The sequence below is a fragment of the Carya illinoinensis genome, chromosome 7, assembly GCF_018687715.1.
Source record: "Carya illinoinensis cultivar Pawnee chromosome 7, C.illinoinensisPawnee_v1, whole genome shotgun sequence".
Lineage (NCBI taxonomy): Eukaryota > Viridiplantae > Streptophyta > Magnoliopsida > Fagales > Juglandaceae > Carya > Carya illinoinensis.
Window position 1 is genome coordinate 27,141,632 of NC_056758.1, and position 27,224 is coordinate 27,168,855.

The 27,224-nt window shown below is 37.0% G+C and overlaps 3 protein-coding genes across 3 annotated transcripts; 2 read left to right on the plus strand and 1 right to left on the minus strand.

Moving 5' to 3' along the window:
- Positions 1 to 364: 364 nt before the first annotated feature.
- Positions 365 to 6,067, plus strand: LOC122316716 (RNA demethylase ALKBH10B). The gene is made up of 7 exons (XM_043133456.1): positions 365 to 1,071; positions 2,991 to 3,121; positions 3,262 to 3,379; positions 4,010 to 4,126; positions 4,255 to 4,370; positions 4,545 to 4,699; positions 5,210 to 6,067. Exons 1-7 carry the CDS (start codon positions 549 to 551, stop codon positions 5,688 to 5,690), a joined length of 1,641 nt encoding a protein of 546 aa, XP_042989390.1. The 5' UTR covers positions 365 to 548; the 3' UTR covers positions 5,691 to 6,067.
- Positions 6,068 to 15,177: 9,110 nt separating this feature from the next.
- On the plus strand, positions 15,178 to 16,740 carry LOC122317122 (probable galacturonosyltransferase-like 4). The gene has a single exon (XM_043134052.1). It carries the CDS (start codon positions 15,267 to 15,269, stop codon positions 16,317 to 16,319), a length of 1,053 nt encoding a protein of 350 aa, XP_042989986.1. The 5' UTR covers positions 15,178 to 15,266; the 3' UTR covers positions 16,320 to 16,740.
- A 917-nt stretch (positions 16,741 to 17,657) lies between these two features.
- Positions 17,658 to 21,789, minus strand: LOC122316278. Its single transcript, XM_043132809.1, has 4 exons — positions 21,751 to 21,789; positions 19,235 to 19,364; positions 18,359 to 18,465; positions 17,658 to 17,846 (listed from the first exon to the last, which is right to left on the minus strand). The coding sequence occupies exons 1-4, from the start codon at positions 21,787 to 21,789 to the stop codon at positions 17,658 to 17,660; spliced, it is 465 nt and encodes a 154-aa protein (XP_042988743.1).
- Positions 21,790 to 27,224: the final 5,435 nt, after the last annotated feature.

Here is a 27,224-nt window from a genome sequence, read left to right on the forward strand (position 1 = left end):
ATTAATTAAAAATAAATCATATTTATTTATTTATTGTCTAGTACCAATTTAGAGGCAGTGACAGATAAGTAGTTAAAATGATACAAAAATCTTGACAATTTGGGTGGAAAGGAGGCAGTTTTGGTAATTTAACTACCTTTCCTTTTAAACAAAAAAAAAAAACAAAGAAGCTACCTCTCCCTTAAACTGCTCGTCTTCCTTCCTGCCCCTTTTACTATCCGTCTCTTCCAAGCAGCCAGCCAACCAAGATTACCGACCCTCATCTCCGTCCTGCCACCTCACCAACCTCCACAAAATGCCACGTGGTCACTCGACCCCACTTGTACTGAAAAGCCGACCCCAGCAGGGCATATATAAACCCCCACCTCCAGAAGCCCCCCCCTTCGAGTCGTGCGTGAAGCATTTCCTCTCTCTCTGTCTCTCGTCCGATAATATACACTGAACAGAACCCGGCACAGCATCCGAAAAATTCCGATATATCGGAGCATTCGAGCCAAGAGGAACTATTGAAAATATTATTGGTTTCGGATCGGACGTACTCTTATAATATGCAAATCGAGGCTGGGCCCGCGTCACCGACCGATCGAGCTGTTCCGCCTCCGGTGGCTCCACCCACGATGATCCCGATACAGAACCCGATGATGATATCGGATGAATTCGCCAGGGACGCCATTCTCGCCTGGTACCGCGGCGAGTTCGCGGCGGCGAACGCGATCATCGACGCGCTGTGCGCGCACCTGGCCCAGCTCGGTGGAGCGAGGTCAGAGTACGACGCCGTCTTCGCTGCCATACACCGCCGGAGGCTCAACTGGATCCCAGTGCTGCAGATGCAGAAGTACCACTCCATCGCCGACGTGGCGGTGGAGCTGCGGCGTGTTGGGGAGAAGAAGAAGATGGACATGAATAAGGAGGACGCCGAGGCCGAGACGAAGAATAGCGCGGAGTTGAAGGTGGCAAAATTCGACGAGAAAGATAAACTTGACGAGAAATTGACTCAAAGTGACGCAAATGGCGAAGGTGAGTTTGGTGAAGAGCAGGATTCATCACCGGAGAGTGATATCACTGATTCAGGTAAGTATATTTTTCGAAATTTCCTTCTCTGAGCTCAAATTCTTACTCCTTTTCATGTTATTTGGATGGTTTCTGTAGCAAAATGTTACTCGGTGAGTAGGATCGGTGATGTTACTACAAAGTTCTGCATTAAAATCATCTCTGTCTGTTTTTCTTTATCTAAAAATTAGCTATTGAATTAAAAAATTGCTCCTTTTTTAGTTATTTAATTTTTCTGAATGCGACAAGAGACGAAGCTCGGTTCTGTCTTAAATTTTCAGCCGTAATAGTAATTAGGTCCCGTTTCGCCGTCGAGAAAGGGTAGCTAGCCAGCTAGAACTTGGGAGAGGAAAAGAAAGGTGCTTTGAATCTAATAAGTGTTTGGTAGTGGAGAAAATTCTAAACCACCGTGGCTGACTTGAGGTTGTACCAGTCGAGCAGCTTATTGATTTATTATTGTTATTATTAGTTTTTTCCGAAATTTGAAGTCTTTATAGAATTAGAATAGTCATCGTATGTCCTCCATTTTCTGAGGACCCAAACGGGAAACACGTATTTCCTGCACGGGATTCTAGATTCAAATCCCTTTACGACCATTCAACCACTTTGAATTCAAGATAGAAGTCGTTTTACAGTTTTGATACGGCTGATATTTTACCAGTCTTCATTTTTCATGATTTTTCCCCCAAAAGAAAAAAATAATAAGAATAATAAACGGAAAAATGCGGTCGATATTGTCGGTTTAAGTAGGGGAAGGGGGAGTCGTTATTTATCTAAAAAAAAATTTAATTGTAAACATAATTATGCATCAATATGTAAATTAATATAATATAATTAATTAAAAATAAATTTTATAAAAGACTGTTAATTTAAATTTTAAATATAAAAAATTAATATTAATATAAGCAATTATGTAGCAAAATTTTTATTTATAACATCGAGGTGGCTAACATATTTGGGCTGCAATCTGATGTTACAGTTGGTTTCTGGCTTTGGTGCAATGCATCGAGATGCGCGGATGGATTTATTTATATATTTATTTTCAATAATAGGCGGCGTGCGTCCTCAGCCGTCTGATCTATTATGTTGTTTACGTCACCAATTGGGGAACGGGGTTGTTGGGTCTTTGACAAAGCTTGCGGTGGTAAACCCTATGTTAATTGTAATGAATCGGCGTGTGACCGGGACTCGTTTTGTCTGGGACCGAGTTGGCTTTCAACTCAGTTGTTTGGTTGGTCATTACTCATTAGATATTCGGGGAGAGAGAGAGAGCAAAAGTGCGGGTGTTGGTGTTTTTGTTTGTAGCGATGTCCTACTTTTTTGGCACTTGGTGGGGGCACGATGGACAGGAACAGTGGGACACATCCTTTGGCTTTGGTTGCGAAATGGTGGCGAATGTTTCACATGTGGAGTTGTACAATGCTGATGCTCCCAATGGTCAATAGCCATCGTGAAATCAAAGGGCAACATTGAGGAGAGAGTGCCGACACAGTAATGAGACAAAAGCTGCGATACAATCATTCCTGCCGTGACAAACTAAATACCATAAAAAGAATCATATATATTGGTAATTTTTTTTACGAATAAAAAAAGTTTTCCTTAACTGTTGATGTCAATCCTAGTTTGTGCGGTTACTTTTTGTTAGTTGGAAAACTGCTCGAACTTGCATCAACTTCCGTAGGTGGTCGGTCATCAAAGACGTTCACGAAAGTATTTTTTTCCATGGTTGTTTCTATGAACCTGACTTTTTCAAAGTACATAAGCTTTTTCCCTTGACACAAAAAGTTACCCCCAAGTAAACATTGAAATAACATCAATTGTTTTGTTTTTATTTATATTTTTGAACAACTTTCCTCCTTTTACTGTGTGGCTCTATTTTTTTCTACAGTAATTGTTAACATGTTAGTGATTCGTTGTTGCTTCTACTTCTTGGGATGCAGGGTCTCAAGAAGTGCAGCCTGCTGAATTAAACATGAACATATGTTCTAATCATCTAGACTGTGAAGCACGGCCCGGCCAGATCAAGTTAACAAAAGGTTTCTCTGCCAAGGAGCCAGTGAAAGGGCACATGGCGAGTTCTTTCTTAACAATTTCAATCGCATCCTTTCCCATTGAAAAACATGGAATCAAAAGAATTGATATCCTTTAGTATATCCAATAGAAAGAAAAGCAGCTGGCTATTACTGATTGATAGATGATTGAAACTGGCAGGTCAATGTTGTGAAAGGATTAAAGTTATATGAAGACGTATTCACTGATGCAGAGCTCTGTAAGTTGAATGACTTTGTTAATGAACTCCAGGCAGCTGGGCAGAGTGGAGAGCTCTCAGGTAAGTTAAACCTTTATCCTTGATTTTTATAGTTGATTTTCAATTGTATTTATGTGTGTTAAAAATCTTCTTAAAGATCAAGATTTGAGATATTAAAATTACCTTTTGAAGATCCAATTCGGAAGATGGTTTTGATACCTAGTTGAGTTGCATTGAGTAGAACTAAGGCGATGCTAGTGACAAAGAAAGAGTTTGAAGCTTAATATAAAACCCATGCAGTATTTTCTTATTGATAAATTTTAGTTAGATATGGGTTTCCTAAACTGTCCAAATTTTAAAGGTGTCTTTCATCTTATTCGATCATGATAACAGTCTTTTCATTTTTTCTGTTCTGTAGTTATGCATGCTAATGCTTGCCTGTCTTGATATGTTTAATGTTTGATAATTCCTTTGAGGGCGTGCGTGCAAATTTTGCTTGTAGATTGAGAGGAATCGAAAGCACTGTGAATTTCAGTTTCTTTCTAAACTTCTTTCCAACTTTCCGTTACAAGCATTATTTTGTGAGATTGCTTGTATTCTTTTCTTCCCCGCCTTCTTTAACATGATGGTTTGTGCGGAGAAGCTTGTCCTGCAAACAGACAATCACCTGAAATTTATTATGCACAAAATCTTAACTTTCTCAATCTACAGGTGAGACCTTTATTTTATTCAATAAACAGATGAAGGGAAACAAGAGAGAGCTGATTCAGTTTGGAATTCCAATTTTTGGACAAATAAAAGAGGATGCTGCAAGTAACAATCAAACTGGTAAGATTTCTACAAGCTGGTAGATATATTTTGCTTTGTCCAACCTGTTCCATGATCCTCATTATCTACTCAACATGCTCCACTCTAAATGCTGATGAAAGTTTGCTATTTGTCTCCTATGTTCACAGGCAATATAGAGCCAATTCCAGCTCTTCTCCAAGGTGTCATCGATCACCTTTTGCAGTGGCAACTGATTCCAGAGTATAAAAAACCAAATGGTTGCATCATTAACTTCTTTGAGGAGGTATTCTATGTCTAGCAGCACTATCATGTTCACTCCTGTGTTATTTTCTATAGATCTTAGCTGCAAAGAGGGTACTTCATGGCATTTGGTCTGTGTTGCAAGCCTTGTTTTTTTTTTTTCTTTCAATTCCTTCTAAAAGAGCAAGAACTAAAATTAATAATTTTTATTGTGCAGGGGGAATATACACAGCCATTCCTGAAACCACCCCATTTGGACCAACCTATCTCCACACTTCTCCTTTCTGAATCAACAATGGCTTTTGGGCGTACTCTTGTGAGTGATAATGAAGGGAACTACAAAGGGCCGCTCAATCTCTCCCTGAAGCAAGGGTATGTACTCAAAATTCTTTGAAATTGCTTTACAATCTGAAATTCATGGCTAATAGAGCATGGTCAACTCAAAGTGGGCTATCATTTAGGAAAAAAGGGGTACTGATGGTGCATCCACATAATTATATGAAAGGTTAACTTTGGAAAATGTAAAAAGAATCATAATTAGTGCTAGCAGTGGGATTTGGATAGAGGCCTACACTTTGATAATTGCATTTGTCATTACAAAATTATAGATGTAAATTGTCAATGATTTTCTTCCTGAACATCTTCATGCATATTTGTAATGTCTTTATTCTAAAAGAAAGCATATCCAAATGACGTAGAGAGGTTGGCACCTTCCCCATCGTAGTCCAATGAACAGAATGTATCTTATCCAATTTGGCAATGTCACATTCATCTCCTTTAGCATTTATTTATTATCAGCATCTTATGTCCCTTTGTACAACTGATTCTCACTGACTATATATGCTCCCGATAATGACAAAAAATTCTAACTAACTTGCGCAGCTCTCTTCTAGTCATGAGGGGAAACAGTGCTGACATGGCCAGACACGTCATGTGTCCATCTCCTAACAAAAGGGTCAGCATCACACTCTTCAGAGTCCGGCCAGAGTCCAACCAATTCCAGTCCCCAACAAGTCCTCCCATGACAGCAGGTGCCATGACTCTATGGCAACCAGGTGTTCCAAGCACATATGCAGTGCCAAATGGAGCACTCAATGGCTACAAGGCAATGGACACTATGTCTGGATGGGGAGTCATGCGAGGCCCGGTTGTCATGTTGGCCCCAGTGCGCCCTATGGTGTTGAGCCCCCAAGGACTTCCTCAAGGTGGCACTGGAGTTTTCTTGCCATGGACCATGGGATCCCATAGGAAACATGCAAAGCATCTCCCTCCACGTGCCCAGAAAGGACGGCTTCTGGCCTTACCTTCCCCAGTCGAAACACAAGTGGTGGAGTCCACTTCTGAAGCTGGCATCACTGTTTGAGTAATATTGCTGTGAAGCAAGTCTATGGCAGCCCTGTGGTCCTAAGCAATATGATTCAGCAAAGGTAGAAATCATGTTTGCTTCGTTTTTCTTGTTATAGTAAAAAAAAAAAAGGGTGGGGGTCCAGGTGCTTTGCTGTTAGAGGAGCTTGTTTCTTCATTCCTTTGTTTTTCCAAAGTAAGCTTAGGCTCTCACAAATACTCTCTTGAATGTCAATCATGGTAAAGATCAGTTTTAGTGGTAGTTGAGCTTGAAGTTTGAGAAGTGTGAATTAGCTCCAAGTAGAGGCGGAATTTTGTAGTAATTATTGCCTTGTATTTTCCCTCTTCGGCTCTTTCACAGACTATAATCAAATCACTTTCTGGTTGCATTGTTTAGATTTTCCTACTTCTTTCTTGGATGAGTAAACTTAGCCTTTATATGAATGTTTCCTTGATTTTCTGATGAATCCAAAACCAGCAAAGTAGTTGTGCACGTGATTCAGGAGTTGTGGTAGATTATGTTGGTCTTCGTTAGTTTGGAAGGGTAGTTTCAGTTATTTGTTTGTTTCAGAAGATTTGCTTCTTAGTATTTTAACGAAATGATCAGAAGGTAGTCTGCAAGAAAGAAAAAAAATGGCAAAGCAATGCATTGAAGCCCACAACCAATTAATCAAGATATTCTGAAACAAACCAAAAAGAGATAAAAGCATAAAATAAACAACACTATCTAAACTCTAAGCTTAAGTGATGTAGATTGTGTTTGACACATTTATCTGCTTGAAAATATAATAACTCTAAGATGTTATTTAGATAATGAAATGATATGATATGGTTTTAAATGAAAATTAAATAAAATATTGTTAAAATATTTTCTTTAATATTATTATTATTTTAAGATTTAAAAAAGTTTAATTATTTATTATATTTTATGTAAGAATTTAAAAAAATTGTAATGATGAGATGAGATAAGATGAAAGACTTTCACTGTCCAAACAGGACCTAATATCTTGATAGTATAATAATATGTTCATTCCACGATTACATTGTAGCATGCATTGGTCCAGAATAAAAGTTCCTCAAGCAAGCAAATTAAAGTAAAATTCCAGATTCTCTTTGCACTAGTGTACGTGGTATCGAACGAATTTTCCTGTAATATTCTCGCAACTTGCTTCTTAAGTTCTTTTGCTTTGTACTATTTTGTGCCTTTTGGGTTCTTTTGCTTTGTACTACAAAAAGGTTACGTACTCCTTTTGTCTTATGGTTTAAAAAGAGAAAAGGAATGCTTCCATCAACATCAGGTATTCGTTCAATCAGAATTATCTCCCAATTCTTTGAGTATTAAAGCCATTGTCGCTCTTTCCATCTTACCATTTCAGATACAGGTGAAGAACAAGAAACCATTCCCTGCGTCTTGGCATTTTTCACGAAAGTTACTCCATTAGATACTTGGTCCATATTATTTGAAGGAAAACATGGGGCATGCATTCTCAAGGATTGTCATCTGGAAAACACTCTTATTTTTTTAAATGAATAAAATACAAAACAATTTACAATAATTTCATTTTCAAAAAATAAAAATAAAAATAGGAAAAAAAGGAGCCTAGCTGACATCGGTCCTCTCCTTTCCCTATCAAGTACCAAGACTTGGCCACCACCTGGTGGTCCTCCTTAATTTAGAAGCCGCCGGGTGGCCAACTAGTTGTGGCAAGAAATATATTTGAATGGAAGAATCTTGTATGGATAATGAGTTGATCTCAACTCATTTAATTTAATCATTATAATTTTTTCAAATTTTCTTATAAGATAGAATAAATAATTTAATTTCTCTCAAATCTTAAAATAAAAATAATATTATAACAATATATTATTCAACTTTTAATTCTCATATTATTTTATTTCAATTCAACTTACTATCTAAACTTATTTTAACAATAGTTCAAGTTAGAGTCTCATAATCCATTTTTTCTTTGGAGAATTATATTCAGCCATTATTGTCAAAGAAAACTTCTAAATATATATTTTAATTTCTTTCAATAATTGATAATTACAACAATGAAATCCAGTTGTTCCTAGTTCTTGCCATGAGTGAAAAGTGATAAATAACTATTAATAATATTTATCATCTATTATATTCTAAAGCAGGGCTTGTCACTTACACAATTAATAGATCAACACAAACCAATCAACCACTTCCAAATTTGTGGCCAATAGCCAATAGCCCAATGGAACACAAAACATACATGTACATTGGAGAAAGAGGAGTTGCCAAAGGAGGAGGAGAGTCATAGACTCATAATTAATTTTAAGAGATTACTTTTAATATTTTACAGAAAATGATATCCAGCCCTATTAAGACAAAAATCCTAATTTTATCTCAGGTTCAGTTATAAAAGGCTACACCTGGACCAAGGTGCATGCAATCATTACATGCATGCCACCATATATATCAAGGTCGTCTAAGATGTTAGAATTATTATAAGAGTTAACCCATAGACCAGTCAGACTCATTTTAGGGAGATAACATCCCACTAATAAATTTGTGACACATAGGCATTCTATTACAATAATTGCCTGGATGCACTACATTAGATTTGAAATCACTTTCCCACTCCGTACTTGAGAAATCCGTCCCGTTTCGCACCCCTCTTTGGTTTTCCTCTCGTAGCCTGGACCCCCCTGGTTTTCCTCTCATAGCCTTGACCCCTCCTCTCACAGCCTCGACCCCTCTTCTCTGGTTTTCCTCTCACAGCCTCGACCTCCCCCTTGCTTTTTCCTCTTGTAGCCTTGATCCCCCTCTCGCCTCCTTCGCGCATTCCCTTTCACAACCTCAAACCCCCTCTCGCCATATCGCACGCCCTTCGAAGTTTCACACCAATTCTCCCACGCCTCTCTCATGACACAGTCACCCACTTCGTCTATTTCCAAGCATTCACGAAGACAGTTGACCCTCTCTTCTCTCTTATGCCCTACCCTAAACTCATTTATTGAATGTGGTGCTTGTAAAACGGTTAGTGAGCTGCTCTACATGTGGTGAAAGTAAAAAATAAGACCTTGTCCCCAATTATTGAACTTGTTGTATTATTTGATAGCATATAATCAAAAAGGGGCTAGCTGAAAAACATGGCATGCTTACAAAAGATGAAATGGGTTCATCCTTTTAAATCAAATGTATATATTATGAATGATTAATTCATGGGATAAAACACTGAATTACTACTTGTATGTTACAAAAGTGCTTAGGATATAGCCATAAGCTGCCAATATGCACCACTTAATGTTTTAGATATCTGGTTTTTTTTTTTTGTTTTTGTTTTTAAATGACTGTATAATCTATACATGTTTTATTTATTTATTTATTTTTTGTGGTTGTAGAATCTTTTTTTTGGCACCATCTTCTGTTAGCATTATTAAAATTGATGGCTTTTCAATATGATGACAGCAAATGAGAAGTTCGGTTTCTCATTCTGGTTCAAGTTCTTAGACTGCAAGAGGGGAAGACAAAGCTAGTTTGGAGAGACCATTTTGCTATTGTGGCTATCAAGCGAAACTACGGATTTCTGAAAAATCTAATAGTTTTGGAAGAAGACTTTACAATTGTCCAAACTATAAAATGAATAAACAATGTGAATTTTTTGAGTGGATTGATCCTCAAAGTAAACAAAACAATTGCTGTAAGATGAGATTGGAGTTAGCTAAACAGAAGAATGACATGGTACTTCATGAGCGGCTATGCATCAAAGAATCCAAATTTAAAGCAATGGAGAAGAAGTACAATAGAGTCTTGAAAGTGTTAATCTTGTCATGGTTATTTTTTATAATAGTTTGTGGTGTAATTTTTATGTATCCAAAAAATTACAATGTATCTCGATCAGTGCTATGACTCCTGTAACCCGTTGTACTTTTTTTAACACTTTAATGTAATGACTACTTTTTTCTATGATAGTTTGTGGTATAATTTTTGAATGTATTGAAGATGTGTTTTGAATGTTTTATTTAGGCAGATTTATTTACACAAATTTATGGATTAAACCTTCAGGTAGATTCGTAGAGGCAATCGGTAGAACCATATTTAGGCTATTTTACTTCATATGCCAATTTCCATGCATGTCATCAATCAGCTACCTTGATCTTTGCACATCACAATATGTTTACTTATCTTGTTGTGGGGTTGCTTTGGCATCAATATGTCCTAACAGTTGAATATTGCACATCACCATAATTTACTTGTCATCAAGTATTCATTTCCTAGTTCATTTTCACTATAATTTGACTACCAATGAAATACAAGATGGTTCCAATAGAAATACAATATATCTGGAAAAAATTGGCCATATGGTTCAAAGGCTAAAAAAGTTCCATTTGCACAACCTGATAACAATATGGTTCTAATCATTGAGAGGGAATAACAATTACTCTCCTAAAAGTGAGTTGCTCTACAATTAAATAATATGGTTACAATTAATAATATGGTTCCAATAGCTTTCTTCACCTGACTCGAATACCTTCCTCAGCTTCTCCTTGTCTAACTCAAAACTGTTAGCTTCTCCTCATTGTTCTAAAAAACCTTCCTGGCTTGTTTTAGCTCATCATTTAAAGCAATGCAACTCTATACAACAGTTAAGTTTTGGCATGTCAGGCCGCATCAAAGAGTAAGATTGGTATTTGTATGCTATCAAATTAATATTTTCATAAATAAAAATTTCCTTTGGCCTTGTTTATTTTTCATAGTTTCATAAATTTTAGCTAGCTGGACAATACCCTGGCGAACTGGACAATGCTTAACAAATTGACTCTTTCAAACATTTTGTCAAACACCAGTAGTGTCTTGGCATATAATGTAAAAGAGGAGAAATACTTGAGCAACACCAAGACCATTGGAGTTAAGTTGGTGATGAACGATGGTGGGCGACAGACCAGTGGCGGTGGAACTGTGCTTGCGTAGTGGGCGATGAGCGCTTAGGGAGAAATAGGGAGAAATCGGCCAAGGAGGGCAATGAATACTCGCTGGACTGGTGGTGGTGGACTGGTGGCGGTGGATGCTGGTGGTGAGGTCGCTCGACGTTTGATTTGGAATTACGATCGGGCTAAGTGAAGTGTTCGACAATTCTCCTTAGTTGAAGTCTTGCTATTGCCATCCCATGCGCATGAGTCTAGCGTGAGTTTAGTGTGATCTCTGAGGTGGTAGCTTCTAAGTGGAGAGTTGTTATTACTGCAATATTAGACCGACTACTTAAAAGCAGTTATGTTATTATAAATAGTCTAGTCAACTTAAGTAAATGATTTGGTTGTACTTGAATCAATCAGATGTTGTCTCATTGTATATATAAACCCATATTCATCCTGTGTAATTCACTTACTTACAGAATATTTCAAGAATTCTTTTGCATACACAATTCTTTTTGGTTTTTGGTATTACTTTCTTACTAAACATAATTCTTGTTGTTTTTTTTTTTCTTTGTTGAATCTTGTGTCAATCAGGACCTTTGCTTGTGAGGACCATTGGGCTGGGGAGAATGAAGCATGGACTAAATTTTCTGCTACAAGATTCTCATATGCCTAATAAAAGTAGTCATGTATCTCCGTCTAAAACTTGTACTTTTTACTCGGTTTTTTTGCTCCTTTTGATCCTTTGGCACTACAGACTTGGACATATTTTAAATGCTGGAGAATGACCACTTGAAAAACTTGTGCCTTGTATGAAACTGTCAAATACTTTAGATTGTGAAATCCAACCTATGGCAAAACTTCATTGTTTACCTTTTCAATAAAATAGTTCGACTACTCATTTCCAATTGATTCATTGTGACATATGGGGACCATATCTGGTTGCAGCTTTAGATGGTTCTCATTTTTTTTAACCATTGTGGATGATTTCACTTGCTGCACTTGGGTGTTCTTAATGAAGCACAAATCCGATACTAGATCAATCTTACAATCATTCTTCACTCATTAAAACTCAATTCAATACTAAAATCAAAACTTTGTGATTTGACAATGGTGCTAAGTTTTTCATGCATGATTTCTATAATGCCAAGAGGGCATCCATCAACTTTCCTATACAGCTAGGCTAGCTAACCACTCCCCAACAAAATGGCATTATTAAAAGAAAACACCAACACCTCTTAAATATGGCTTGAGCCTTATGTTTTCAATCTAATCTTACACTAGTATTTTGGGGAGATTGCATACTCACTGCTGCTTATTTGATAAGTAGAATCCCAACACCATTACTCTTTTCCAAAACACCATTTGAAATGCTATTCTAGCTTCTCTTTCTTACCCTCATTTGTGTGTCAATGGGTGTCTATGTTATGCCTCCACTCTTTCTCACAATCGTTCTAACTTTTCATCTAGAGCTCGTTGATGTATCTTTCTTTATCCTTTTGGTGTCAAAGGATATAAGCTCTATGACCTTGATGCTAAAACTACCTTTTTATCTCGTGATGTTATTTTCTATGAAATATGTATTTTCCTATAAATCCACTGCTGCTCAATCTATTTCCTCTACTGATGATCCTTTTTTGGTTTTCCCCAATCCTATTGTAAATGACTCTTTTGAATATATTCTGATTGCCTCATAAGGTACTAACGATACTCTAGATCTTGAAAATCTCTCCCATTGTTCCATGGAGATCTACTAGATTCAGACATGCTCCTTCGTACTTGTAGTCTTAGCATTGTCAATTAGCTTCTTCTGGTACATGCCAGTCACCTTCTACAAGTGATGCTCCTGTTGACACAGATAATCCTCATTCTCTTCACCATTTCCTTTTTTATGACAAATTATTGTTCCTCATCGAACCTTTTCTTTGGCTTTTTCCTCCACCTTTGAGCCTAAATACCATCAAGCTATTAAATTTTCTTATTGGCGTTAGGCTATGGAAAATGAGATTGCAGCTCTTGAACCCAATAAAACGTGGTTACTCACTAATTTGCCTACGGATAAGAGACCTATTGGTTGCCAATGAGTGTACAAAGTGAAATATAATTCTAACAGGACCATAGAAAGAAACAAAGTGAGGTTGGCAACCAAGGGCTACACCCAACAAGAAGGTTTTGATTATATAGACACTTTTTCTCTTGTAGCTAAACTTACAACTGTCAGATTACTACTTGCTTTAGCATCTGTACACAAGTGGCATCTTTACTAACTTGATGTCAATAATGCATTTTTTGCATGGAGATTTACAAGATTCTTTCTTGGTTGTTTTAGTTTATATTGATGACATAATTGTTGCTAACAGTTTTCTACAGGCTGTAACAGATTTTAAGAGATCTTTGAATGATAAATTTAAGATAAAAGATCTTGATTTACTTAAATATTTTTTAGTCTTGAGGTTGCAAGGTCTACCAAAGGTATTTTCTTATGTAAGAGACACTATACTTTGGAGATTTTGAGTGACTTTGGTCCATTGGGTTCAAAAGCCATTAATTTTCCCATGGATCCTAATCTGAAGCTTAATTAGCAGGATAAATACTGAGTTGTTGTCTGATCATACTACCTATAGGAGGTTAGTTTGAGTTGTTGTCTGATCATACTACCTATAGGAGGTTAGTTGGTAGTCTCCTTTATCTCACCGTTACCAGACCTGACTTGGCAAGCTTAGTACAAGTCTTAAGTCAATTTATGGAGAAGCCTACACAATCTTATATGACAGTTACACAACGAGTTTTGAGGTACTTGAAGTTGACTCCAGGACAAGTTCTACTTCTATCAGCTTCGTCTGGTCGTTGTCTTAAAGCATTTATTAGGCATCATGTGTGGATACTCGAAGCTTAGTCATAGGATTTTGTGTCTTTCTCGGGGATACCATCACAAACATACCACTATATCTTGTTCCTTAGCTAAAGCAACATACTTAGCTTCATCCTCATGTGAGATTACATGCCTTATTTCAGTCCTTAAAGATTGACATTCAACAACCAACTAGCTCTTGTTTTTTGTGACTGTCAAGCTACATTGTACATTGCAACCAATCCTATGTTTTAAGAAAGAACAAAGTACATAGAAATCGACTGCCACTAAGTTCGTGACAAAGTCCTCCCTGGAGTAATTAAAACACCGCATATTTCCTATGTAAATCAGCTAGCAGATCTCTTAAATAAAGCTCTTCCTTGTACACAATTCAGCCCACTTCTTTCCAAGATGCATGAGGTGTGTTGAATATACACAATCCTTCTTGAGGGAGAGGGTTAGAATTATTATAAATAGTCTAGTCAACATAAGTCAATGATTTGGTTATACTTGATCGAACCAATCAGATGTTATCTCATTGTATATATAAACCCACACTCATACTGCGTAATTCACTTACAGAATATCAAGAATTTCAATTATTCTTCTGCGCACACAGTTCTTTTGATCTTCCGTATTGCTTTCTTGTTTCCTCTGTTTTCTGATAAAAGAAATTAAGAGCAAGTTCAATAAATCCATTGCAATCACATTTGCATTTATTTTAATATTAATTCAAAAATTTTTCTTCACAGACCAGCATGATCATCAAAATATACGTGTACTTTGTAAACAGGATCCATATTTGCTCAGACAAAAGATCGAGAATCATGCTAAAATATTACAATATTATTAATATTGCTTGCTTGAGCTCAGGCCCGCAGGTACTATATATATATCTAGTGATCGGGACTCTCGGGAGTACTGTATATACTGGTCACGATTCGAAATAAATGCATTAATGCCTAGATATTATTCCTTTGTTTTTTTTTTAACCACTTTTTCCTGAAAAAAATAGCTACAAAAACATGTACATACGTATACACTCAACGTACCTACACACGAAAAAACATACAATACTTTAGAGTTTTCATTATCAGTTTTGCTTAAAAACTCTTCACAAGTAAACAAATACCCACCTAAAAAATCTGACCTCCTCTTCACCTGCAGCTAATAAGGAGGCAAAAGACATGCAAAGTATAATATATATCTAGAATTTGGAGGACAGCCAGCAATGCTATGTACAATATTTTGGGAACTGCAATGCAGATTTAGATAATTTTATATTTTAAACTTTTTAAAATTACAAAAATATCATTCTTAAAATGATACTTTTTTTCATTTAATAAAAGACTTATACATGCAATCCTTACTGAAGAACATCAAATAGAATCTCTCATTTTTCTAACCCATCTTAAAAAACAAGTGTTGATACAGCTGGTGAGCATGTGAAAAGCACGTGTTCTTTTGAAGTTTTATGCCATTAATATCCCATGATCATGAGGATCAGCATGTAAGAAACATATTCTTTTAATATCACTAGCTAAATGTGTGTGTATATATATGTATATATATATAAAAGCTTCTCACGTGCTTAAGTGATAGGAAACAATTCCAGCTAGCTCGTTATAAAATTATTTTCCGAGGAATCTTCTCCCCCTCACAATCTCACCAACTTCCATCCTTCCCTTTGAATTTATTTATTTTTAATAAAATGAGAACAAATTATTTCTAACCTCTCCCTAAATCTTCTCTTAACCGAATTGCTTAACAATGGCTGTCACTAACACAAACACCGCTTTGCCAACCCCTCCTCCTGCTCCCTGATTATATCCCACCACCTTTCCTATCATTAATGGCAGGATGGCCTTTAGGAATCCTTCTCTCTCTTCACTACTAATAGGCCTCCTGTCCCTCCTTCTCCCTCTCCAATACTCTAGCACCACTGCCGCCGTTGGTATCCGTCTCGGTGTTATCCGAAAGCCCTCCCCCGATGTCCCTCTCTTCCGGGAAGCCCCCGCCTTCCGGAATGGAGACGCCTGTGCCTCTGATAAAATCCACATTTCCATGACATTAGATTCTAACTACCTCAGGGGCACCATGGCCGCCGTGCTTTCCATTTTGCAGCACTCAACGTGCCCGGAAAACCTCGAATTCCACTTCCTATGGGCACGCTTCGAGCCCGATGTCTTCTCCAGCATCAAGTCCACCTTCCCTTACCTCAACTTCAATGCATACCACTTCGACTCCAATCGGGTACGTGGAAAAATATCCAAATCAATACGGCAAGCACTAGACCAACCCTTGAACTACGCACGCATATATCTTGGCGACATTATCCCTGCTGAGGTGAAACGCCTTATTTACCTAGACTCCGATCTCGTAGTTGTGGATGACGTCGCAAAGCTCTGGGATGTGGAGTTGGAAAACAAGGTTTTGGCTGCACCAGAATATTGCCATGCAAATTTCACAAATTACTTCACGGACGTGTTTTGGTCTGACCCAACAATGGCTGAGACTTTTAAGGGTCGAAGACCTTGTTATTTCAACACGGGAGTGATGGTGGTGGACGTGGAAAAATGGAGGGAAGGAAGTTATACTTCGAAGATGGAGGAATGGATGGTAGTGCAAAAACAGAAGAGGATTTACCACCTGGGATCTTTGCCGCCATTTTTGATAGTTTTGGCTGGGGATATTAAGGGTGTGGATCATAGGTGGAACCAACACGGGCTTGGCGGAGACAATCTTGAAGGGAAATGCAGGAGTTTGCATCCGGGGCCTGTTAGTCTGCTTCATTGGAGTGGTAAAGGGAAGCCATGGCTAAGGTTGGACTCAAGGAAGCCATGCATTGTGGATCATCTTTGGGCTCCATATGATCTCTACCATTCATCGACTCACTCTTTGGAAGAATATTGAGAAAAAGGAATTCTTGATTGGGGATTCAACTTTTTGGCGGATTCATGGGATTAATGGAAAGAGAAATGCTATTTGTTGTAGCACTTCGATCTCTAATGAAAATTATAAAGGCCAGGTGTGATCAATTAGTAGAAGAGCAATAACCATCACGTGATCATAATTAATGGGTATGTACTGCAAATTTTCCTTTTCTCTTTCTTTATTTCTTCTTCTATATAACAAAATCAATTATATCCAAAACATATCCTTCACGGAAAAAGGAAAGAGATTTGGAAATTAGTAACCTAATCTGGCTTGATGGTGTAATGGTAGTACTTGATATAATTTAACCTTTTTTTTCTGCAAATTAAGGAGAGAGTTATGAATTGTTCTTATTGTACATATTGACCATTTTGTACTAAAGAAAACTTTTTTGGTGTAATATTCATGTTGTGTATAATTTATATATATATATATATATATATTTATATATATGCACTTTACATGCAAGTCTACGTAACAATATAGATGGGCATTTGTTGAAATCAATTCAAAGTATTGGGGTTCTTTTTTTAGGCAAAAAAAGTAAGAGGAAACAACTGGCGGAGCTAGCTTATCTACCTGGCTGTCACGGCCATAATAGCACGCTACTCACTTTGAACTAGACAAGAGGAACTTCAACATTGGGAAGCCACAGGCGCTCCCTTAGGTGGGTTAGAACCATAGTTTAGACTCAAAAACCATTAGGGATATCAATGAATCCTTAATTAGTAGCTAATACTAATAGTATAATTAAGGTGAGTCCATATTCAAATTCTAACCCAAAATCTAGCACATGCTAACAATGGACATTATTAGAGTTGTTCATTTGGGTTTTGGACCGGGTATCCCCAGTCCGGAACCCGGGTTATGATCATTCGGTCCGAAACCCGGATTAATCCAGATTTTTACAACTCGGAAATCCAGGTTTTTTTTAATTATTTTTAAATATAACTGAAATCATTCTGTTACTAATTTTTTTATGTTGAAAAAATGTTTATCAAAATTCCAATGTTTATTGCAATCTTTTCAAGAAATATTGTTGAAATGCAAAACTTTTTTTGTTATATAAAAGCTTATATTTTTTTTTATATCATTGTCCATGATGATAAAAATATCAACTAATTATAATTAACATATACATATCAGCTAACGCTATAAACAACTAATTAACCTAAAAAGAAAAAAAAAATTCACTACATATTACATTGTTTAAACAGATTTGCTTAGAATATTACAAAATACATACATTGCTTTAATTAAATAAATAGAGAAATTACACCATTGGCACCAATACCTAAAGATCAGCATCACAAGCACTTAGAAAGGCAAAAATTTATCAGCAGCCATTAAACTTGCATCCATCCTGGTATCTTGATCATAAAGAGACCCCATTGGTGTATCCAGAATTGCCATTTGGGACTTCACCCATGGTAGATTGTACCTGCCTTCGACCCACAGAGCTTTTCCAGCATCTTTGTGCTTAAAATTTGGATATTTTGGATTTTTCTGTCAACAAAAGAAAATCTCAATAATATGCTTTGGAAGCAAACATGAACAAGAAATTAGTTCAATGATGCTAAAATTTCAGGTCCACATAGAATACGTCCAGGAATTTTCCAATATTGATATTTAGTAGAACGAACTATGTCATTATAATATGGTTCAAAGAATTATATTTAACATAACATTTGAATCAAGTTTCATAATTGCTGAAGAATTATCAAGCCAGTACATAGCCGAAAAAATATATATCCACACTTTTCAAGCCAAGAAAAACAACCAATTGTTTATGCTATTTATTGATCCATTATGCTTTCTATCTTATAATATTCACCCATTATATTTTCTCATTATAAAAACACTTGTTGTATTTTCATTTGGCCATGTAAATTTTGTGCAGATTACATCAAAGCATATCTATTATTCTCCTCATTACATCTTAGGGTATAAGCACATGAACATGTATAAAAGATCCAATCTCCTAATAGAGAAAATTTAAATGGATTTAAATTTAGTACCTTGTTCTTCCTATTATCCCACCAATCCACTGGATTAGCAAAAAAGGCTTGCCATAATTCTTCAACAGAACCAACATTGCTTGTAGCATTATTTCCAAGCTTTTTCCCTGCGAAAATAGAGGAAACATGTAACAGGAACATTCAAACACAAACAAAACTCTTCTCAAATAAAGAATATTTCTTGCCTGCCATCACAGAATTAGTAAAACCATAATTATATTTTTTCTAATTTTTTATAAGATCAGGAAGCCTACTTGAAAAAATATGAATCCCAAGTTCACATGCTGTTTACTTAACATTATAAATACTTCCTTCGTCTTCACCATCAAACATATTCCAATTTGCCATCTCCCTTATGGAGTTCACAAAAATAAGTCCCATGAAAGCTCAAGAAAATGTCCAAACCCCTTACATTTTCTTCCCAAACAGCCAAAATAGTATGGTTTTTTCAAACAATTTGTTCAGCTTCTAGTTAAAAGTTTTCTTACAACGCCTCCTCAGATGTGTACAAACTCCTAATCATTTGTTTCTTTAAATTCTTCATCACTGTAATCAAAATCAAGGACTGGATTTTTCTTTGCGTTTCCTAAGATCTATCAAACTAACAACATATACTTTATACCCATGTTTAACAAAATAACAAAAAAAACCCAGATCTAGCACAGAATGTCGTAGCACAAATCTTACCTGAACAAAAGCTACACAAGCTGTAGCATTTCATTATCGTCATTCCAAGGTATCTGACAACGTGAGATAGAGAGGGTGAGAAGAGAGAGAGATCAAGGGTGAGAAGAAACATCAGCGAATAACATTTTCTTATCGTAATAAAACAAACCCAAATTAGAATAAAAGGGACCCAAATCGCAGAGAACAAACCTTGGGTCACGAGGATGAGGCGATTTTGCATGAAAGAGAGGCCCGAGCAGAGAGTGCTATGGGTCTTTGTCAGGACTCTGCTAGCCTGAGGAACCCATTTGAAGAGAGCTACCTTGTCATCTTCTACGGACTGCGGACTCCATTTGAAAGAGATACAAAGATCGAAAACTATGGACTGCGGAATTGTAGGGTTTTTTCGAAGGGAGAATAACGAGTAGAGTGCTATCATAGATTGGGTTAAGTGCTATCACAGAGAGAGAGAGAGAGAGAGAGAGAGAGAGAGAGAGAGAGAGAGAGAGAGAGAGAGAGAGAGAGAGAGAGAGAGAGAGAGAGGGCACAAACCCTAGTATTGAGAAGATGAATGTGATGACCCGCTTTTTAGTGTATTTTCGCTGAAATAGTTGTTTTTATTTTAATTAATATATTAGTTATTATTTTAATTTATTTGCGTTTTAAAATTGTTAGTTTTTAATTTAATTGATGTTGTGTTTTATTTCTTTTAGTTGTTTACAATTTTTAATATCTTCGCGGCGGTTTAGTGTTGTTTTTCCCAGACTGATGATTAGACCTCGTCTTTTCCCTACATCTCTTTTCCTTTTTCCTTTTTCTCTTTTTCCTTCTTTCTTTTTTTCCTTTTTTTTTTTCTTTTTTTTTCTTTCTTTTCTTTTTCCCTCACTCTCCCCGCGTCGACCCCCCCGGCCTCTCTCTCTCTTCTCTCTCCCTCACGCCGGAAGCCTCTCACCCCCGATCTACCGCCGTCCGGCCACCGTGCGGCTCACCGCCGGCACCGTTCGGTTCGTCTCCCTCCGGCGCACCTCCCCACCGAAGCTCACCCCCATCCGGCCGGCCGTTTGGCCGGAAAACCTCTTTAAAGCCCGCACGGCTTTGGCTCCGATCCGCCGCCGTCGCTCCACCTCCGGCCACCATTTCTTCACCACTTCATCACCGGTCCCTTGCCGTCCTAACCCACCTATTTCCGGCCTCCAACGACCACCGGAACAGCTCCTACGAGCTAGCTTTCCTTTTTGAGAAATCCGGCCTCCCACCGCCGTTTTCGCCGCCACCCACGGCCAACCACCACTTCCAATAGCTTCACAATCATCCCTAGACCATTCCCTATCAATCCCAAGCCCTAGTTTGTCCCCGTTCAAAAGTGAGTTTTTCACAACCCACGGCCACAGTGAATTTTCACTGTGACGTTGCTTTTTCTCCACCGTTTGCAACGCCACGTGTTTTCTAAAATTGCCATATAGCGCTGTAAGTATTTTCCAAACCCTATTTTCAGATTTAAATATATATTGCTCATTCTATCTGCTGGTTGGTTGATTCGGGACTGAGTCCGAGGAGTTCGGGGGTCGGATGGATGGAGGACGGAGTTGCCTGTTTATTTGATTTATGTTGTTGGATTATCTTATTATGCATTGTTATGGCATTGCATGGTGCATGCACGTGTGTTTGTGAAATAGTGTGAAAAGCCTGTGTATTGGCGTAAGTGGTCTTACGGGTGCGTGTGTATCACGACCCCAAGCCGGGATGGGGTATTATCTCGGTGGAGCTCCTCTGGTCACTCGGGAGCGGAATAAACTGAGTGATGTCCCCTGGGTTGTCGCAGGGCGACGACGGGAGCGGGGGCTAGGGGTTGCTTGGCTACGAACGCGCCAGGCGCGGAACCGGGCATCGCTCTACGCATCGACTCCGTGGCCCTTCGCTGGTGAGGGCTAGAGGATGCTTGGCTACGAACACGCGGGGCGTGGAACTGGGTATCACTCGTTAGGTGTCACATGCGTGGTGGTACTCTGCGGTGTGGCACTGGAGCCAGGGTATGCGGATGACCCCTAGGGGAGGTCATGGTGCATACAGATAACATGGATTCTGGATTGAGTCGGATAAAGGCCAAATGTGACTTTTGGCGTGTTTTTCGGAAAGGATGTGTTTTTGGGCCAAATGGGTTTTTTTGGCGTGTGTGGAAAAATCGTGTTTTATGGGCTTTGTGCATTGGGCATGTTTCATGCATATTGTTTGAGTTCTATGTGTTTTTATTTGGTAGTGTTTGGGTTTTACTTACCTGCGGTACTATTTTTGGTTCCGTAGCTTTTGGTGCAGAGTTTGAGGACGAAGAGGAGGAGGCTGAGCCCGAGGATGCGGCTCCGCCTGGTTGCTGATGCTATGCTTTATATTTGGTTTAAAACTGTATTTGTGTTTTTGTAATATTTTATTTATGTATGTTTTAAATAGCTTGTATTACGTTAAGAAAAATTCTGGTACTAAGTTAATGACTTTCGTTATTCGCTGCGTGTTTCTTTGTGCACATATGTTGCCTTGCACACACTTGGCACCCGTTGATAGGATGGTGACCCGGGTTGTCACCATCCGGACGTCTCGATTTTCCCGTGTTCGGGCGTGGGGATTTGGGGGCGTCACAATGAAGACAGCACAAACTCCATTTGAAGCGTTTTTTTTTTCAACATATATAAACCCGGGTACCGGATTGTAAATCCGAAACCCAGTTTACTTACCTGCAACTGGACCGTATAGGTCCTCAGGCTGAAACCCATAACCGGAACCTGGTTATCCGGGTTTCGGACCTGGCTGGGAAAAAATTTGGCTCAGATGAATAGTCGTAGACGTTATGACTAAGGGGCCATGCCCCCCCCCCCCCCCCCCCCCCCCCCCCCCCCCAACAAATTTTTTAAAAAAAAGTCAAAATATACCTTATATTTTATTTATAATACTATAAATATAGCAAATGGCCCCCCTAAAAAAATTTACAATCCTCATATGTTCTCTAAAATTTCAATATATCTAGAAATGTGATCTTTCTCCAATTTCTTTCCTATAGCTCCGAAATCTGGTATAATTTCTATATATTTATTTATTTTCAAGGATGTGGCCTCACCAAAATTAAATTAAAACCAAGTTTGGGAAAAATAATAAACTTATTAATATGGATCTTAAATTTTTTTGTTATACAATATTAGACTTATTAATATAAAGTAAAAAGTGGTGAAAATACAAAATAATAATAATAATAATAATAATAATAATAATAATAATAATAATAATAATAATAATAATAATAATAATAATAATAATAATTTAAGGTTGATGATTTATATGAAAAATTATTGAGAGGTTTTATCCTCTAGACTTCATTGAGTAAAAAAATGAATTATTTAAGGTCTTAATTATAGTATTATATGCTCAATATGACACGAAAATATCTAGATTTTACATGAAACTTAATAAACTAGCATACATACTAGAATGAAAGATAAAGATCACTTGATTATTTCTATGAATAAAATAAATTCTAAATATTTCATTACAAAAATAATAATGGATTAATATTATTCCATGAAACATTATTGTCAGAAATTTGAAACATATATTAAATTGTGTTTTTTAGAATTTTATTTCTATATATATATAACAAATTATTGAGATATAATTTTATATATAGTTATATTTTTATAATTTTATAATTTCTTTTTATTTTATATAAACGTGTCACATAATATAACAGTAAGCTTCATGTAAAAGTTAATTTTGTATGTTTGGATGTGGTTTGTATGATTAGAGTTTTTGTAAGTAAGTTATGTTGGATTTGAGAAATATTTTGGTATTCATTAATTCGTAGGGTAGAAACATGTATAAGGTTTTATGTTTAAATGCCTTGGTTATGGTTTGAATTGGGTAATGTGTTGGTATGAATTTTTAAGTAAAGTGATACTTCCTTTTGTAGGAGGTTTAAATTTAGATTCCACGTAACTTAAAAAAAGAAAAAAAGAAAAGAAAAGAAAAACTCCCTTGATTTTTTAATTGACCACGACTAGTTGTAAAAAAAGAATATAACACCAACCCCACGCTTAGACACTATAATTGCCTTAGGAGATTTAAATTTAGATTTAATGCAACTTAAAAAAAGACAAAGAAAAAGAAAAAGAAACTTGCATTGTTTTTTAATTAACCATGACTAGTTGTAGAAAAAAGAAAAAGAAAAAGAAAAAAAACAACAACCCCCACATCTAGCTAGGCAATATAATTGTCTTAGGAGGTTTAAATTTATATTCAATGCAACTTAAAAAAAAACCTTTCATTTTTTTAATTAACCATGACTATTTGTAGAAAAAGAAAATAATAACAAGCCCCACATTTATGATGAAGATCATGTTACGGTTTGGTTTTTCGCCTCAGTTTTGTGACTTGATATATTTTTGCATATCTAGTCCCTGGTATTCAGTTATGATGAATGGGACAACTAAAGGTTTCTTTCCAGGAGGCCGTGGCATAAGACAAGGTGATCCTTTATCTCCTTATCTGTTTATTATTCAACAAGAGATCCTTACTCGGATGATTCATCGTAGCGTGGCTGAGCATAGATTTGGGCAATTTCAGCAGGGTAGAGGTACGCCTATTATTTCTCATTTGATGTATGCTAATGATGTGGTTATTTTCTCTAATGGGAGCCAAAGATCGGTTCGGGAGGTTCTAAGTATTCTAGGACAATATGAGAGATGGTCGGGACAAGCCATCAATAAACATAAATCTGCTATGTTTTGTTCTAGTAAAATTTCCCATTCACGGAAGAGACGTCTTCTTCGCACCACTGGTTTTGTAGAGGGCCATTTTCCTCTCAAATATCTTGGAGTGCCCATTATCCTGGGTCGTCTTAAGCAAGTACATTTTGAAGATATGCTGAATAAAATAAGGAAGAAACTAAGTGGCTAGAAAATGTGCCTTCTTTCTTCTGGAGGGAAACTGATTCTATTACGTCATGTTATTTCTAGCATGGCTCTTCATCTTTTTACTGTTTTGCAAATTCCTCAAGTCGTCATAAATAAGATTCATCAAATGATGAGTTCGTTCTTTTGGGGCGAGTTGATTGGAAGGATAAGAAGAAATGGGTAGCCTGGAAACATATGGAGATGCCTGTGGCAGAAGGCAGTATTGGGGTGAGGCTTCTCCATGAGGTTCAGACAGCTTTGCACATGAGGTTTGCCTGGAATCTTCTACGAGGTAATTCTCTATGGGCAAATTTCTTCAAAACTAAATATGTGGGATCGAAACCTTGGTTATTAATTGATGATGCTAAAGGTTCAAGATTCTGGAGAATGACTGCTCGCTGTATTCCTTTGGTTTTGAATAGTTCTAAATGGAGAGTTAAAGAAGGAGATATTTATTTTTGGTATGATAAATGGCGGGATAATGGTCCTTTGATAAATGAATTGCCTCTTGTGGGTCAACCTTTGATGAAAATCAAAGAATGCCGTTTGTCTGATGGATCGGATGTGAACTTGCTTGAAAATTTAGTAGGATTAGAGAATGTTGATGATATCCTTGTCTCATTATCTGGTCCTAATTCGGGTAAGGATGTTCTTGTCTGGACCCACTCAGAGGAAGGGTTGTTTTCAGTTCAGTCTGCATGGCAGTGTATTAGAGTTAGAGGCAATTCGTTTGAATGGCATTCTCGGATTTGGCATAATAGTCTTCCGATGAAAATGTCTATTCTTTTCTGGAAGGCTTGGCACAGGGCTTTGAGTGTGGATGATAGGCTGCGTCGTGTTGGTATTCCTATTGTCTCCAAATGTGATTGTTGCTGTGTTGGTCACTATGAAGACATAAATCATGTTCACTTTGAGGGCGATTTTCCAAGAAAAATTTGGCAAACATTCTCTAATCTTTTTGGGTTACCAATGGGTAGAAATTGGGAACATCATGTTTCCTCTTGGTTCCGGCGTGCTAAATCATCTTCTCAGGTGGGAGTTATTGTGGGCCTCATGCCTGTCATTATTACCTGGAGACTTTGGAGGCGAAGATGTCTAGCAAGAATGGAGGGTTCTCTAGAATCCTTTGATATGGTATTTAAGTCAATATCTTTTTGGGTTCGATCGATTGGTCTTATGGGTGATAAGTATCATACTTTATCTCGTTTTGATAGCATGATCCTGGAGGCTTTACGCATTAGACCAATTCCTTTAAAAGAAAGGGCTTGTAAAGTGGTGCAGTGGCATAAACCTCCATCAGGATGGTTTAAATTGAACACAGATGGAAGTAGTCTTGGGAACCTGGGTTCTTGTGGTACGGGTGGTGTTATTTGCAATGCTATTGGATAGCTAGTGAAAGCCTTTGCCTCTCCTAGTGGTATGGGTTCTAATAATAAAGCAGAACTCCTTGCTCTTTTATATGGCCTGCGGGTATGTATTTCTCTCCATCTTTCTAATGTAATTGTAGAGGTTGACTCAATGGCGATTATTTCGTGGTGGCATAGAAGTCGTTGTAGGGTTTGGTATTTGGAGGATTATTGGGATGAAATTGTCGTTTTAGCCCATTCCATGAATTGTAAATTCCAGCATGTCCTACGGGAAGGTAACAAAGTAGCGGATTGGTTGGCTAAAGCTGGCGCGGCTGGTGCTTCTTCAGATTATTCTCATACGTCTTCCATGCCTCGGGTTCTCCATTAGGGATTCCTTCTATACGTTGTTGTTAAGGTTCGTAGTTTCTTTTTTCTGGTTAATGTTTCTTTTTTGTTTTGTTTGAAAGTGTTTTTTTGTTACCAAGGTTTTCCTCCGCCATAAGTGAGGGTTTTATTAATAAACTTGGGCGGGCATCACTATTGGACATGTGATTGCTCACTCTTCTTAAAAAAAAAAAAAAAAAACCAAGCGCCACATTTTGATACTATAATTGCCTTAGCTTGGAGGTTTAAAATTAGATTAAATTCCTCTTATAAAAATCGAAACTCCTTTCATTTTTTAATTAACCATGACTACTATAAAAAATAATAATACCAACCCTACACCATACACCAATAAGTGAATTATCATTTTTGTCATTCTATTTAAATATATACACATCAATATGTGTGTGTTTAAATAGAATGTCAAGAATAACAAATTATATATTGGTGTATGGTATAGAGGATAATAAGTAGAATTTTTCATATAATATACTTGTCACTAATTGTATGATTATATTGAGTTGTGTGTTTAATTACTTAGTAAGTTCGGTGTGAAATTACAAGATAGCCTTAGATCCTTTTAGGAATTAGTGGACACGTCTTTGGGTCTCCATTAACTCTTGAATTGTTTAGTGTGGATAGTTTGAGATTATATTATCTATATTGTATATTGTTGAAATTCTTGGTTTCCATGTATAGTGATGAAAACTTTGTAGTGTCTCTCATTTGTTCTTCAGGTAATGTTAGAGATAATATCAAATTAATATTCTTAATTTGATAACAACTTGATATGATTAGTAATCTTTTCAAATAAAGATTGATTAGAATACTTCTTATATTAAGTTGATGTATATTATTCTGATTAGAATACTTTTTTTTTTTTTTATTTCACTTGGCTTATTTCCTTATAAGGAGGGGTCTATGCATTGTATTCATTAACAATTGATAATAGCAAAAATGTAACCGTCAAATTCTCTCTCCCTCATCCTTCTTCTTCATCTTATTTTCTACATGGTATCATAACCATAGGTTCCTTGTGGACTCTTTCCGTAATTTTTCAAGCATTTTTTTCTAGCAAGTGGATTGCCGAGCATGTTGCTGCTAGGGTATTTGTTGGCAATTTTTTTTTTTTCAAGCCAGTTACCGCTTGATGCTTTCCAACCTTCGTCCCTGCTCGTTCTAAAACCTAATTTTAGAATCAATTCAACAAGGTACAGACCATCCGATTTGTGACAGACCTAATCCCATATGCCATCACAGGTGCCTCTACAGCCTAATGGCCTTTAACACCATAGTCATAGCCTAATGGCCTTTAACACCATAGTCAGTCATCAATGTTTTCTTTTTCAGATTTTCAACCACAAATTCTAATAGAATAGCCATTGGCAAGTTCAACAAGACAAAGACCAACTCCCACTACAAGAGAATAGTGTAATGGTTAATAGAATAGTCCTTTTGGTTGTAAAAATTTTAGTTCCAAAAATTTATTTTTCTTGTAGTGTCTATACGACAATTGCACGAGACCACATGTGC

Excerpts from the sequence above, each read along its gene's own strand:
- LOC122316278 (XM_043132809.1), bottom strand. The coding sequence starts at position 21,789 with ATGGGTTTCAGCCTGAGGACCTATACGGTCCAGTTGCAG. Across the intron at positions 19,365-21,750 it reads CCTATACGGTCCAGTTGCAG|TCCGTAGAAGATGACAAGGT; the intron begins GTAAGTAAACTG and ends TGGAGTCCGCAG. Across the intron at positions 18,466-19,234 it reads CCTCATCCTCGTGACCCAAG|GGAAAAAGCTTGGAAATAAT; the intron begins GTTTGTTCTCTG and ends CTATTTTCGCAG.
- LOC122317122 (XM_043134052.1), top strand. The coding sequence starts at position 15,267 with ATGGCCTTTAGGAATCCTTCTCTCTCTTCACTACTAATAGGCCTCCTG.
- LOC122316716 (XM_043133456.1), top strand. The coding sequence starts at position 549 with ATGCAAATCGAGGCTGGGCCCGCGTCACCGACCGATCGAGCTGTTCCG. Across the intron at positions 3,122-3,261 it reads AGCCAGTGAAAGGGCACATG|GTCAATGTTGTGAAAGGATT; the intron begins GCGAGTTCTTTC and ends TGAAACTGGCAG. Across the intron at positions 4,700-5,209 it reads AATCTCTCCCTGAAGCAAGG|CTCTCTTCTAGTCATGAGGG; the intron begins GTATGTACTCAA and ends TAACTTGCGCAG.